The 11,877-nt window shown below is 45.7% G+C and overlaps 2 protein-coding genes, 1 long non-coding RNA gene and 2 other non-coding genes across 5 annotated transcripts in view; all 5 read left to right on the top strand.

The window, feature by feature from the left end:
* LOC118407541 (ATPase SWSAP1-like) overlaps positions 1 to 57 on the top strand; it is a 6,158-nt gene extending 6,101 nt beyond the window's left edge. The window contains exon 4 of the mRNA XM_035808018.1: positions 40 to 57. Coding sequence (XP_035663911.1) covers positions 40 to 57 — 18 coding nt within the window. The remainder of the gene's footprint in view (positions 1 to 39) is intronic.
* Positions 58 to 164: 107 nt separating this feature from the next.
* On the top strand, positions 165 to 3,501 carry LOC118407528. Its single transcript, XR_004830161.1, has 4 exons — positions 165 to 323; positions 1,044 to 1,235; positions 1,845 to 1,917; positions 3,033 to 3,501. It is a non-coding gene; the product is annotated as an uncharacterized LOC118407528 (long non-coding RNA).
* LOC118407591 lies at positions 530 to 600 on the top strand. Its single transcript, XR_004830167.1, has one exon. It is a non-coding gene; the product is annotated as a small nucleolar RNA SNORD38 (small nucleolar RNA).
* LOC118407590 lies at positions 1,625 to 1,692 on the top strand. The gene has a single exon (XR_004830166.1). It is a non-coding gene; the product is annotated as a small nucleolar RNA SNORD38 (small nucleolar RNA).
* A 6,487-nt stretch (positions 3,502 to 9,988) lies between the features above and the next one.
* The window catches only part of LOC118407563 (high affinity cGMP-specific 3',5'-cyclic phosphodiesterase 9A-like), a gene marked incomplete in the record, with an annotated part of 28,740 nt that continues 26,851 nt past the window's right edge, over positions 9,989 to 11,877 (top strand). The window contains 1 exon segment of the mRNA XM_035808042.1: positions 9,989 to 10,890. Coding sequence (XP_035663935.1) covers positions 10,210 to 10,890 — 681 coding nt within the window.

Below are 11,877 nucleotides of genomic sequence, written 5' to 3'. Positions count from 1 at the left end.
TCCCAGTTTGATGTTACTTGTGTTGAAATGTTCCGCCAGTTCAGTCATGTACAGTAATGCTAGAGAAGAGCGATGTCACTTTTTAATGCCTGAAATTGATCCAGTTGTAGCGGTTAAACTGACTGTAAATACTTGTCTTCCTGAAGCACTTCCACTTTCCTTGCCCCCTAAAACACTTTCTCTTCTCCTCTCCAGGTCTGAAGACCAGGCGTCTGCAGACGGGCGTGTCCTGTGTTCCGTGGTTGCCACGGTGGCCCCGCCCGGCGACCGGACAGTGCTGCAGTGGTACGAGCGGTTCCTGACCTCCGTCTGGGAGGTCAAAGGTTAGGCTTGAGGCGTCTTGTTACGGCTAAGGAAACTTCTCATGAGTAGTCCGACAGAAGTTTGTTTGTGTTGCATACCTGTTAAACTGCCTCATGGCGTAACACACAGGCTTTGTACTAAAGACTGCAAGCTGCATACCCAGACAGATTTATTTAATCCATTCACACTGGGAAGGTCCCCTACTCTTTTCTGATATGTTTCTGAGTGTCCTGTGATGAAACATTCTGTCCAGTTCTGCTACTGACCAGTCCTGACGAGATCACAGCTCTGAGGACACAAACGGCTGAAACCTTACATGCAGAATCTTTCAGTCAGAAAAAATGTTTTCTAGCAGTTTCAATCTGTTCAATAGAAGAAGTCCACATAACAGAGACGTTGGACCACCTGATTATATTGGTAGGATTACTGGAAGTGGTTCTCTCTGACACTTGTCCTGAACACTGTCAGTAGATCGGACTGAAAAATGTTCTGTCTGTGTTACTAGGCAGGGATGTTTTGTAACCATGACAATGCTGTTCTGTTACTATGACGACACTTTTGTAACCATGACAACACTTCTGTAACCATGACAACGCTGTTCTGTAACCATGACAACACTGTTCTGTAACCATGACAATGCTATTCTGTAACCATGACAACGCTGTTCTGTTACCATGACAACACTTCAGTAACCATGACAACGCTGTTCTGTAACCATGACAACGCTGTTCTGTCCCCAGGTGTTGCCGGGCAGCGTAGCCTGTACCAGCTGTCAGACGTGTCGAGCACAGGGAGAGCGCCGCTCGTCGTGACATACGAGATAGACGGCGAACTGCGAACACTGGACGTGCAGGAGGGTGTCGAGGGGGGATCCCAGATGGACATGCAGGAGGATGTGGAAGGGGACTGAAGGCTGGCATTGTCCACTACAAGTGAGCTGCTGGTTTAGTGTTTTAGAGTGAGGAAATGTTATAAAACCCTTTAGGACCCACTTCTCAGTAGTTAGATGCGACACTGCTGTATAGTTAGTAGGGGTGTCTGTGTGGCGCAACGGCTAGAGCGTTGGAGTCAGAATCAGTAGGTCCTGAGTTCTAAACTCGCCATGCCCCTGCCCCCATGGCGGTGGAGTGACGCCCACCGAGCCTCACGGCTAATCTGTCTAAAGGTGCCAAAAACACCTACGGATTTGGTGCTGCCAGTGTGGCAATATCTGCACACTTGCCACTGAGACCCTTGAATTTTTTTATTTTTATTTTTTGTATAGTTAGTGTGTCAGAGAGTAACACTACTGTATAGTTAGTGTGTCAGAGTGTTTCTGTGTGTCCTGTGATGAAATTACTGTCCAGTTCTGCTACTGACAAGTCCTGATGATATCACAGCTCTGAGGGCACAGCAAAGTTTTTTTTAGTCCTTCTCTCTGTTTTATTGTTCAAACCTTTAAAATCATTCCCTTGTCCAGATTCTAGCAACTCCAAAGTCCTCAATTCTTTTGTAGCCTCTTAATGGAATCATGAGTAAACGACTGGATGTTTTTCTTGCAGGAGCTTCAAAGACCTGGCTGAAGTGATGACCAGGTGAGCTGGGACACCTGAGACTGTTCCAGGTGTTGCACAGGTGAGCTTCTTCCCTCGCTTGTGTAAAGTTTTGGGCAAGGTTTGTAAGGGGGTATCAGTCACAGAGCTGGAGTATGTTGGCGGTGTCACTGTGGCCAAGCCATTTGACAGCATTCAATGAATTTCATAGGTAAAATAAATCTTTTTACACTCTGTGTTTTGTTGTTTTTTTTGTTCTACTTGTATGTTTTCATGATATTCCCATTATTAAGCCAGGGGTAACACAAATTCAATTTAGAACACAGCAACACTGCCAACGTACTTTTGTCCGGCGAGATACCCGCTAATTAAGCATACTCATTAAAGATTATTTTTCACAACCATGAAACGTTTGGTTGACCGTTTGTCACCTTCTTCAGGGCAATCCTGACTTGGACCGCATTGTAAACACATTGTAAATACTTCACATTTGTGACACGTCTGTAAGCAGCGACCCCTAGTGCTGCAGTACCATGTGAACCAGCAGAATTTCCCTGAGGAAGGTGACCAGGCTTTTAGCCAGGCAGGCGTACAATGTACGGCCTGTTAAAGAAATAACACAAATTGTACGCCCTTACACTGGGGAGCACATCCTCTGACAAGCATGAAATTCTGATTGACCAGGGATGCTACAGGTCACATGTGGCCTGTCTGACAGTAAATTTGCTTCATTCCCCCAAATTTGCAGGTCAAAATGTGGGAAATGGTGTTTCAGAGAGTTATAAATTTCAAAATTTTCTATGTGAGGATGTCCCCAGACCCCCTACAATACTCGCACCTGCAGCACTCGCAGAGCGGCAAGATATTTGGACACCCTATGATAAAATCCTAGCTAAAAGCCTGCAGGTGACTGACACCAAAACGTCGGTGAAAATAAAACGGGTTGTAAAGAAGACTATATTCAGTGACATACCAACCTGATGAGACCATTAATGGAGGTAATGTATCTTTGTGTCCAGTGATGAAACATTCTGTCCAGTTCTGCTACTGACCAGGCCTGACGACACAACAGCTCTGAGGGCACAAATGGACGAAATCTCTTTTTGGGGTCCCGTTTTCCTTTAGATAGTACAAGATGATTTTCCCCCCTTCATTTTCTCCATAACCTGATGTTCTGCTTATTTTCCTTCATCACAGGAGCGGGAGGCAGACACCTTTGTCTCTCACCTGGCTACAACACCAACACCTGTGCTCCTCACCTGCCTACACAGGCTGACATGAACAGCTACATCAACAGCTGGCAGCTGACTGGGTATAGGAAGCACCTCGTGAGAACCATGTTGTTCAGCGGTTCTTGTTCATCTTGGTTCATGTTCGTAAAATTAAACCACAAAACAGACAAGTTCGGGGGCTGCCAAAGTAGATGGCAGAGATTGTTTGTTTGTTTGTTTGTTTACATGTATGTAACCATGTTGCCTATGCTGGTGCTTTTCAGTATTCCCTGGGGAAAACCCAGACATACATTATCATAAAATAAAGTAAAATAAAAGAAAGAAGAATAATAAACATTAACGCAAAACCAAAAGTAACTTGGTAATAACAAATACATAACATCTTATTGCAAAATGAATAGATCAAGGATGTAAAAAAACCGGATAGAATGAAATGTTAGAAGTGAAATACAACAAACATGACATAATGGATAACAGTGCAAACATGTGGCATTCCGGTGTGTAGAAGCATTGTCCTGAGAAGTGGTGAGAACCCTACACTGCAGTACGGGTGCAGGTTTGTGGTGAGAATTGTACACTGCAGTACGGGTGCAGGTTTGTGGTGAGAATTGTACACTGCAGTACGGGTGCAGGTTTGTGGTGAGAATTGTACACTGCAGTACGGATGCAGGTTTGCATCACTTTTACCTCAATACAAAAGTGCTCATACAGTCCATGAAGTCTGTTGTGTTCTTTTAACATTTGTTTTGCCATGAGAAGCTTACAAGGTGAAATAGGACAGGTACATACACACCTATAGGACAGGTACATACACACCTATAGGACAGGTACATACACACCTATAGGACAGGTACATACACATCTATAGGACAGGTACATACACATCTATAGGACAGGTACATACACACCTATAGGACAGGTACATACACACCTATAGGACAGGTACATACACACCTATAGGACAGGTACATACACACCTATAGGACAGGTACATACACACCTATAGGACAGGTACATACACACCTATAGGACAGGTACATACACACCTATAGGACAGGTACATACACACCTATAGGACAGGTACATACACATGTATAGGGCAGGTACATACACATCTATAGGACAGGTACACATCTATAGGACAGGTACATACACACCTATAGGACAGGTACATACACATCTCTATAGTGGAGGAATGTGAGATTGGTTAATACAGAACTCCAGTGTGTGTGCAGCTTGTTCAGTCTGTCTATCTGTCCTCAGTGAACCATTAAAACTGGTGTCATCCTGCCAGGCAAGCTTGAAATGCAACAACTCCTCTCTAACAACAATGTTCCGCTAACAGAAGAGACAGACCTTTAACACGGCTGGATACCAGGCTAAGTGTTCTGCAAACATACGGTAGACATTAAGCCACTTGTGATGGTTGTATTTTTGTGGTAACCATGAATTCACGACACTAAAAATGCTGCAATTCTTTATTTGTTAATAGTAACTTGATTTTAGTAATAGTGACTTGAACGGTCACCATTCAACTGCTGAAATTCCGTTCCATAATCACTATAATTTGATAACTGAGCCGAGGCCAGCTGGAAGCACCCTTGTGAGCACCAGCTGGGATATTAAATGGTTTTACACAACACATTTTCAATGTATTACTACAAACCGGAAAAGTTTCAACCTTGAATTTTAATGGTTCAAAATCCACCATTTCCATCCAACTGCGAAAACACCATAAAAGTAAACTTAGAATGAGAAATGTAATAATTTCTCGTTTTTGTCACACACCGCCAATACACCAAGTATGAACCAGTCCACCCACCCAGCCGCGGACTTGTTTACCAACATAAAGATGACACACAAGCGCTGTTGCAAATATAACCTCCAAGGTTATTCATTCATGGAAATAATAAACATAAATTCAGGGACTAGAATGCTTCTTACTTGAGGCAAGTTGAAGGTGAGTAAATTATGCCAGTTGTTATTCATAATACTGCAATTCCTGATTTTTTCACTGTACTGTTATGTTCACGGTTTTCACTGTGACGACTGTAACGTGAACTTATCATTACTGATAACAAATAATTCACAGACTTTCTTAATGCGCACTTGCCATGACAGTGAACATTTTGTTCCGAGAACAAGTTAAATTTTGTCAGACCGTGAAAGTTTGGTACCGTGAAGATAAAGTGAATTACAATATGTGGTCTACATTTGTCTAGCCCAAAGAAACAAACCTAGATGGCTAATATAAGCCATGTCATGTACTCAAACTTAATCTGAACCCATCTGGAAATGGTACCACCAATGTCAAATGACAAACACTGGCATTAGACAAAATTGTACAGGTCTGGTCTGCACTTCCCAGTCTTCTCACTAGGCGGCTCTGCTAAATTAGCAAAGATGTTAATGATATTTTGTGCGCACGTTCGCATTGTAGAATACTAGTATGCAGATTGTTTCAGGATTCCCACCTTCAGGGTAAGAGGTGCCGAAAGTTGACCTACCTAATGACCTCCAAGCAGATGTTTGTTGAGAATAAACCGCTACATTTTTCTCGCTGTCTGTTTCTGTTTGTAACCACTATCCTAACTTGGCCTTCCTACTAGGGTATGTATAGCCTCCACCAGGCCTTCCTACGGGGGTATGTATAGCCTCCACCAGGCCTTCCTACGGGGGTATGTATAGCCTCCAACAGGCCTTCCTACGGGGTATGTATAGCCTCCACCAGGCCTTCCTACGGGGGTATGTATAGCCTCCACCAGGCCTTCCTACGGGGGTATGTATAGCCTCCACCAGGCCTTCCTACGGGGGTATGTATAGCCTCCACCAGGCCTTCCTACGGGGGTATGTATAGCCTCCACCAGGCCTTCCTACGGGGGTATGTATAGCCTCCACCAGGCCTTCCTACGGGGGTATGTATAGCCTCCACTAGGCCTTCCTACGGGGGTATGTATAGCCTCCACCAGGCTTTCCTGCGGGGGTATGTATAGCCTCCACCAGGCTTCCTACAGGGGCATGTATAGCCTCTACCAGGCCTTCCTACGGGGTGTATAGCCTCCACCAGGCTTTCCTACGGGGTATGTATAGCATCCGAAAGGCTTTCCTATGGGACTATGGTTCCCCCGATAGCTGGCGCAGTTGACAAGACCTCAGCTACCCGAGTTGAGGTGACTGATTTTAAAGCAATGAGCTCGGAGAAGAAACATTCGGCAGTTACGTTTTTCTATTTGTCTATGCTTAAAAGAGATGAATACATAACAATGGAATGTAAATGAAATAACAGCGCAAGGGGCGTGTGCTTATAATAGTAGTATCCAATCTATACGAGCGATCGCGATGATGTCACGGTGACGCAGTGGTAGGCAAAAAGCAGGTGTTTGGCAAAATATTGCTTTACATATTAACCAGTAATTTGATCTGCTAATTTAAATATCAATTTTTAATCCAATCTGCTGACGGCATGGTAGGCAACAACCGTCCAATACCCCGGATATAAACAACAACAGCGATCGCTCGTATTATATTATTAAAGCTTAGTATCCTAAAGAAACCTCTTCCAAGTTCCCTGCCGTTTTGCCATTACCAGTCCCGTTTGATCCACCGCGATGTTTACATGGAACAAAAGAGCCGCGCTGTCCTGCCGACCGCAGCTGTTTGCCACTTTTGTTGCAGCACCAATGTAGCGGTTTGGCGCAGTTTGTTACACCGGAAGTGTGGCAGATTTCCCTGACACCGAAGGGAAGGGTCGGCAGGTGTTCGAGACAGCACAGGTGTTTGGAACAGGTGTATAAAACAGGTGTCTATGACAGGTGTATTTCAAACAGTTGTGTGTGTGTGGGGGGGGGGGGTCAAAATGCACAAACCATTCCGAAAACAAATATAAGTTATAAGAGACAGAATTGTGACTTGTCACCGGATGGATGAACTGAACTGAGCTGATTGTGACAAAGCAACAGAAACCGTGTGTATGGCAGGTGTATAAAAGTTTATATATTTTAATTGTCTGACAGGTGTGTGTGACAAGTTAGCAGAACACATGTGAATGGCAGGCCCGGTGTGCCGGCTCCAAGTAGATGTGGGGTGCGGTAGTTTCACTCGTGTTGAAGCTGCATTGTCTAGCGCCACGTCTTTCCTCAGAATTAGAATCATATCGCAAAAATACACGTAATAAAACACGACCAAAAACGTCGCGTCACGATTAAATACCCACCGCTGTATCACGCCTTCACGAGTCGGGTCCTAACGTCCCAAGATCTACAGGTTTTTAAGAGTTGCATACCCCTTTTTTCCTTCTGAAAACATTGAGGACGTCTGAAAGAGATGGCGGAGTTGGTCAGGGCAACTCACCCGAGATGATGATGGAAATGCATAAAGCTCAACATTTAGACATGACATGTCACTTGGCGGATTTCCCTCCTGTTATAAGAGTTACGGCTAGTTGAGGGACCCTGGCTGTCAGTATTCTCAGCCGAATACATGAATAAATAAACGTGTAAACCGGACCTGAAAATCTGCACAAATGTAACAAAGGCCAAATTTTCACATACGTACGTATGATGCAATTACGATATAATGATATAACGATATAATAGCATTACGCACGGATTTGTATAGCGAACATTCTGGATCGGCTCCGTGGCGTAGGTATGATTATTGGCAATGCTGAACATTACATAAATACGTAATCAATATGGTTACGTGCGTCATCAGTGCTGTGACGTAGACAATCAAGTTTGTGACATGTGCCATCAATTCTGTGACGTAGGCGATCAGTGCTGTTAGTAAGTGTTACATAAGAACTTGAACGACACAAAAGCTGTGCATGTACACATGCTGCCGGGTCGGCAGGAAATATTCGTAAGAATTTTGTACCAGATTAATTAGTACCTTTTTCCTAGTCGTGCAAATTAAATCCCCAATCTCCGAGCAGATACAGGGGGACAGTAACTTGATTACTGCCAGAGGTCCTGGGTTCGAAGCCCCTGTCATGCCTGACTTGTGCTCTTTGGAAAGACACCAATTTCCTCACGAAAATGAGTATCTAGTTTAAGTTAGAGACGTCATTTGGAGTGGACGTTAAATAGAGTACGGCCGCACCTCGAGACGAGTTGGGGCCTGGAGTGAGTGGTTCAAATATATCTGTCGGGATATTCAGTTTGTACTGTTCAGTACAAACGTTTTCTATTACGCCATGAGGCGGCTTGCGTGGTATGCAACATAAACAAACAAACTAACTAACTAACAGACAAACATCCACCCGGCAACACTTGTGAGCGAGCGTCAGAGCGACCTTCTCTGCATCTGCTTGGCGACCACGATTCTCTAGCAAACATGGCGGCTCCGTCTCCAGTTTCATGTTGATACGGTTGCCCTGGCAACGCCGTCTGGAATAACACGCCTGTCGCTTCTGATACCGCCACAGTCGCGCCGATTTCTCATTCAGACCGTCAATATTCTGATCGTGCACATATTACATGATTACATGGTACTAATTAATATATTCCATGCTGTATCGTATGATGTATTAATTAAGAATGCACAGTCACAAATATTGTTGCGAACGAAATATGTCGCACCGGCTTGCTCTGCCAGCTACATTTGTTAATTGTTTGCTACATTTTGAGACGCATTTTCCTACACTTTGAGTGGCTCATAATTGCTACGTTCTCTGTCGTTTTCTGCTACAATCTAAATCGCTTTTGTTACATTATGGGTGGTTTCATTTGTCTGTCGTTCATTTCGGTACATGAGTCATTTGTTTTGCTACATCTGAGTTATTTACATATCTGAGTCGTCGGTTTTTGCTACTTTCTGAATCATTACTTTTTTTTAGAACTGAGTCGTTCCCTTTGCTACATTCTGAATCGTTGTTTTCTCATCATAGACATTCGTTTTGCTACATCCCGACTCGTTCCTTTTTGCTACATCCCGACCCGTTCCTTTTTGCTACATCCCGACCCGTTCCTTTTTGCTACATCCCGACCCGTTCCGTTTTGCTACATCCTGACTCGTTCCGTTTTGCTCAGTACATCCCTGTTGCTTTGCCCGCGGGTTACCCGTTGTTTCCCCTATGGCCAATGTTGCCGGAGAAGCAGGTTGTTACGTGCCCGCGGGTTACCCGTGTTGTTTTGCCGTGAGTTGCCGGAGGAGCGGTAAGTCCCCACATCCGTCCGCTCCATGATCCCACAGCCCGCGGACGTCAGGCGGGGGCGGTCCGCCTTACCCGGGCTGTCAACACGGGAACGCCGACAACACCACATCTCCAAGCAGATCTTGCGTGGCATAAGATAGTATGCACACGCTGGGGAAGGAGTCTAGCCGGCAGAGGAGTAAATTGTCCACGCGGTGGAATAAAACTCCCCTGCCGGCTAAACTCCTTCCCCAGTTTATGTTACTGTCTTAAACCACCACAAGATCTGCTTGGAGACTAGACAGCACCGGCTACAGAACCGACTCCATCTAACATGGCTATTTGCCGTGTGTAGAAGTTCCCAGCAGCCAAACAGCGTGGTTTTACCGAGGAACACGCCGCTAAATTAGGCGGTTCTGCCGCAAAGCGTTGAGCAGAGACACAAATATACAGTAGAACTGCAGGGTTTTACTGAGGACATTATATTAACTGCCATTGGTTCTTCCTATTTTGTCAACACAATACCAACAGCGTTTCTACATACTAACACATGTTTGCTCTATGTACGAACACATTTTTGTGCAGGGTCGTATTTTTAACTTCTCCAAACTAATCCTAATTTCAGCTCTTCAAACATTTGCTGGTACAATTAGCCGTTTCCCTCCCCCCGCCTCCGTATTACCGCGGCAACCCAGAGGGCCCTCCAACCATCCCTCCCAACATGTGATCCTCAAAACATCAGCTAATTGGCGCTCCGTCGTTATGGCAACGACGTCCGCCACGTCTCCCGCTGCCGTGACGTCATTATCAAACGAGAAATCAGCCCCAGCTCTTTTCTCCTGGCCGTTTTCTGGGACATTTATAAAAGATAAAGTAACAAACGCGGCGTAAGAAAATTTCGTGTTTTTCGTAGAAAATTAAAGCAAGAACACCATGTGGACGCGTGTTGCAGCACTCCAGTATTAACCTGCATGGCCGTGAGACTGCGAAGACGGCGAAAACAACTTTAATGTGCCAGATCGCGCGCGGGAACACGGGACTGCGGACACCGCCAGCTTGCGCTCGCACACCGCGCCGCGCCGCCTTCACCGGGCCAGCCTCCATCTTGGGACTGCGGGGAGGATCGCTTCGCAGCGAGAAGGTTACACCAGACTCCGGCGAGCGGAAATACGCCGTCTCAGCGGAGCGCTGCTTACTACAAAGCGCCAGCCGCGCTGTGTGTTTACTACAGTCCACCTGTGGCGCCGTGAGCGGGCAGGCCTCCATCTTGGCACCGCGGGAAGGCGCGCGGAGGGACCGGGAGGGTTTACCACAGCCGCGCCGGGAAGTTTTACTGCGGTTAAACACTGCGCCAAACTGGACGGTTCAGCCGCAGAGTACGCAGAGAGAACGGACGGTCTTACGGCAGAGTACGCAGAGAGAACGGACTGCCTTACCGCAGAGCACTAAGCTAAACTGCAGAGGTTCATCGCGAAGTGCGGAGCGAACCTGTTCACTCCGGAACGGCTCGGGGAACTGGACAGTCCGGAACGGCTCTGGAATCTGGACAGTTCATAACGACACGGGAATCTGGACAGTTCATAACGGCTCGGTTTCACCACGGCTGCTCAGCACTGGCTTCCCGATGGGCGCGGGAGCCTCCTACAGACCAAGGACGATTTACCTGGACGTCAACGGCACCACGCAGAAGGTAGGCACAGAAACCGGCTCACAAAACAGCGTCTTTCCAAACAGCGTCTTTCTATACAGCGCCTTGGGTAGCCCACACCGAAGGAAGCTGTCAAACAGGGTCTCAGGTGGGCGGTAAGAAAGGTATGCTGACAAACAGCGTCTTAGATAGCCTGTACCAAAGGTAAGCTACCAACAAATGTATTATATGTCCGTACAAGGTCACTGATGTCTGTACATGTGTAATGTCTAAGATGTCCGTATATGTTCAACGTCTTACGTGTCCGTACTTGTACAAGGTCTTAGATGGCCTCTAAAACGTCTCAGCTGTCTGACCAATGTATCGGATTGTCCGTACAAAAGGTAAGCAACCAAACTGCGTCTTATATATCTGACCAACGTCTTTGATGTGCGCTCAGTGCCTTAGATGCTCCATGTAGAAAGTAGGCTATGAAACAGTGTCTTAGATCGCCCACACAGTGTTCTTTTTGTCCGCACAGTTTCTTAAATCAGCCATACATTGTCTTAGACCGTCCGCAGTAGTGTCGTATATTGTCCATACAGTGTCTTAGACGTCTTAGATTGTCCGTACAGTGTCTTAGACGTCTTAGATTGTCCGCACATACAGTGTCTTAGATTGTCCGTACAGTGTCTTAGACGTCTTAGATTGTCCGCACATACAGTGTCTTAGATTGTCCATACAGTGTCTTAGATTGTCCGCACATACAGTGTCTTAGATTGTCCGTACAGTGTCTTAGATTGTCCGTACAGTGTCTTAGATTGTCCATACAGTGTCTTAGATTGTCCGCACATACAGTGTCTTAGATTGTCCGTACAGTGTCTTAGATTGTCCGTACAGTGTCTTAGATTGTCCGTACAGTGTCTTAGATTGTCCGCACAGTGTCTTAGATTGTCCATACAGTATCTTAGATTGTCCGTACAGTGTCTCAAATCATCCACACAGTGTCTTAGACCACCTGTACATTGTTATAAAATCGTGCCCGCCTGG

The sequence above is a fragment of the Branchiostoma floridae genome, unplaced genomic scaffold, assembly GCF_000003815.2.
Source record: "Branchiostoma floridae strain S238N-H82 unplaced genomic scaffold, Bfl_VNyyK Sc7u5tJ_1421, whole genome shotgun sequence".
In the NCBI taxonomy this organism is placed as follows: domain Eukaryota; kingdom Metazoa; phylum Chordata; class Leptocardii; order Amphioxiformes; family Branchiostomatidae; genus Branchiostoma; species Branchiostoma floridae.
The sequence above is the reverse complement of the archived record's forward strand: the minus strand, read 5'-3'. Positions and strand labels throughout refer to the sequence as shown.